This window comes from Phyllobates terribilis, unplaced genomic scaffold, assembly GCF_046119375.1.
Source record: "Phyllobates terribilis strain yellow unplaced genomic scaffold, ASM4611937v1 Scaffold_11__3_contigs__length_659146591, whole genome shotgun sequence".
Classification (NCBI taxonomy): Eukaryota; Metazoa; Chordata; class Amphibia; order Anura; family Dendrobatidae; genus Phyllobates; species Phyllobates terribilis.
Window position 1 is genome coordinate 259,190,716 of NW_027362771.1, and position 2,855 is coordinate 259,193,570.

A 2,855-nucleotide genomic window follows, 5' to 3' on the forward strand; every position below is an offset into this window, starting at 1 on the left:
CCCTAAAAAATGGTTTTGTAAATTTTGTTGGAAAAACGAGAAATCGCTGGTCAACTTTTAACCCTTATAGCTCCCTAACAAAAAAAAAATTTGGTTCCAAAATTGTGCTGATGTGAAGTAGACATGTGGGAAATGTTATTTATTAACTATTTTGTGTGACATATCTCTCTGATTTCAGGGCATAAAAATTCAAATTTTGAAAATTGCAAAATTCTCACCAAATTTCCATTTTTTTCACAAATAAACGCAAAAGTTATCGAAATTTTTTTACCACAATCATGAAGTACAATATGTCACGAAAAAACATTCTCAGAATCAGGGGGCTCCGTTGAAGCGTTCGAGAGTAATTACCTCATAAAGTGACAGGGGTCAGAATTGTAAAAATTGGCCTGGTCATTAACCTACAAAGTGGCTCGGTCCTTAAGAGGTTAAATAGAAACCAGTGAGGTATAAAAAATAGAATAATCCCTGAATCTCATCTCTAGTGCCCATTAGTGAGTGAAGCCACAGTGTAAATGCACAGCATATATGTATTTCACTCCCCTAGCACCGCTAATCTTATCCCAGGCCCTGAGACCCCAGAGGGAGGTCGCCTAGCTCCTTGCACAGCGGGGGCCGGTGCTGACTGCACGTACAGGTCACTCCTCGGAGCTATTCCCTGGAACCCACTGAGCTGAGGAGAGCGCGGCCTCCGGGACACATGACTGCGACGCCACCTACTGGTCAGCAAGGCGCTATGCACACAGGCACGTACACTGCAGTCACCGGAAGTTATCACTACCAGTTCGCAGCGTGCCGGAAACGGAAAGACGTCAGCAGATATTTACTTCCGGAGTGATGCTTGTTGACGTCTCAGTCTCTTAGGAACGGGGGACGCTTAGAGTATGGCCGCAGGTCGGGCGCTGGAAGCGGAAGATTACCTCCGGGAAAACAAGATCATGGAGCTAGTGAATAACCTGACCAGTCTCCTCCTCTATCACCGGCCGGGTAATGTCGCTTCATCAGTGACACTGGGGGTGATGGGACTTTACGGTGCACGGTGCTAATCATTGACATGACATTTATGGAAGAGCAATGCTGCACTAGGCCAGTAGGGGGCGCTCTGGAACAGCTTCAGTTCCTAGACCAAAATGATTGGAAATGATCCAGTCAGTGCTGTAATGATTTAATACATAGTGCATACTCTCTATAGGATCCTTAACGTTCTGGAAATTTGGGTAAAATGTCCCCAATGTTTCATTCAACAATATTTCAATAATTTGATTTTGCAGAAAGACCACGGGAATTTCTTATAACTCAGCTGGAGAAGCTGCAGCTCGCCAGGGTGGCCGATGTGGAGTATCCGTGCCTGTTTGATGAGTCTAATGTGGACGCCGTTTTTGGCATTCTGGACCCTTCAGGCCAAGGGTATATAACAGGCACTCAGTACACTGAGGGTAAGAGCTGTGGCGCTGGTGCCCAGAATTATGGCACATTAGGAATTACATAAACTGACGAGAATTGTGTATTTATAAGCAAACAAGGTGACTTCTAGTGCAGACTGTGGGGAAGCTGATCTGTAGTCTCATGAGTAGGATTCCGGGAAGCTAATGGATTAATGACCTCAGGAGTGGTCACCAGTGTGAGATTAGTGGGGGCTCGGCCACCTATCAGATTGAAATGTTCATTATTTTTGTCCTATGCAGCTTTAAAAACTCTGGGTGTAGATGTGAGCAACTTACCTGCTCCTCCTGAGAAAATAACACAGGAAGTCTTCAAGCATGATATGTAAGTATTCTGCATGTATTATTACATTAGGAGAAAAAAAATATATAGCACCCCTCCCCGATTCATCAATACTAGCAGGTTTCTCTTAAGGAAGGGAGTATATAGGAGTCAGACACTCCTGATTCATCAAGAGACCCACACTTCCTAATGATTAAAGAGTGTTTGACAAGTGGCATACGCCTCACCACAAATCTTACTCCAGTCCGTGACTGGAGTAAGAAACACAGCTTGTCATGAATTAGAGGAGATGTGACCTCATGCCCCCTGTCCCTCCCTAGCTCCACCCATTCTGGCAGAGGTGAAGGAAACTGTTCTGAAAACGCTCAAAGACGCAAAAGTTTGTAAGCAATTTACTCCATAATTCTTGCGAAATTGCTTGTATGAATAGTGTCCTTCTCTGGCTCTATATGAAGCCAGAGCTGTCCATCAAAGAAGAGGGGGGGGGGGTGGAGATTGAGGGGGGGGGGGACAAACAGGTGGTACTGTAGTTAAATGATTGGCCCCACCCTGAAGCACTAAGCCGCAGGACTTTGTTTGAACAATGATTCTGTGCTGACAGAGTTCCTTTAACTTTTGAAATTTCAGTCTCTGTGCTTCTTATCTGCACCTTTTCATCATTAAGACATGTCAATCGATTAGGTAAGGCATGCTACAGCTGAAAATAATTCAACTTTTTAATGGAACTTGTGTCCCTTTTGTACAACCTGCATACATTAAGTAATTTCTTAGACCTGACAAGGCTGATGTACTTGCGTTGAACACCCTTATGAGAATGGCTGTATAATACGTGGTGAAATATTCCTTACCTATTATTAAATGTGAGAATTTAATAGCTACTCGAGCCTACATTCATTTTAAATATCAGCTGTGATCAGAATTTTAATTCTTCTTTTGCCAACAGGAGGATACACCTGAAAAAGTCTTCTGCAACATTTAAGACCTAGCGGCTCTGTTGTTGATTAATAAAATAATAATAATGCCATAAACTTCTCATACTAATTGTTCCATGGAATATGATAAATGAAATGTAAAATCACAATTAAATATAAACACAATGAGAAGTTATATTTTGCAGATAATTGTATCTA

At 42.6% G+C, this 2,855-nt stretch overlaps 1 protein-coding gene across 2 annotated transcripts; it reads left to right on the top strand.

The window, feature by feature from the left end:
* Positions 1-820: 820 nt before the first annotated feature.
* EFCAB10 (EF-hand calcium binding domain 10) lies at positions 821-2,828 on the top strand. 2 transcript variants are annotated; one of them, XM_073652234.1, is made up of 5 exons: positions 821-987; positions 1,272-1,436; positions 1,686-1,767; positions 2,353-2,406; positions 2,669-2,828. In XM_073652234.1, exons 1-5 carry the CDS (start codon positions 885-887, stop codon positions 2,709-2,711), a joined length of 447 nt encoding a protein of 148 aa, XP_073508335.1. In that variant the 5' UTR covers positions 821-884; the 3' UTR covers positions 2,712-2,828. The 2 variants fall into 2 exon arrangements, with proteins under 2 accessions (XP_073508335.1, XP_073508336.1); XM_073652235.1 differs by lacking the exon at positions 2,353-2,406.
* The last annotated feature ends 27 nt before the right edge of the window (positions 2,829-2,855 follow it).

Coding starts and splice junctions, on each gene's coding strand:
- EFCAB10 (XM_073652234.1), top strand. CDS start 885: ATGGCCGCAGGTCGGGCGCTGGAAGCGGAAGATTACCTCCGGGAAAAC. Junction 988..1,271: donor CCTCCTCTATCACCGGCCGG/GTAATGTCGCTT, acceptor TTGATTTTGCAG/AAAGACCACGGGAATTTCTT. Junction 1,768..2,352: donor GAAGTCTTCAAGCATGATAT/GTAAGTATTCTG, acceptor TTGAAATTTCAG/TCTCTGTGCTTCTTATCTGC.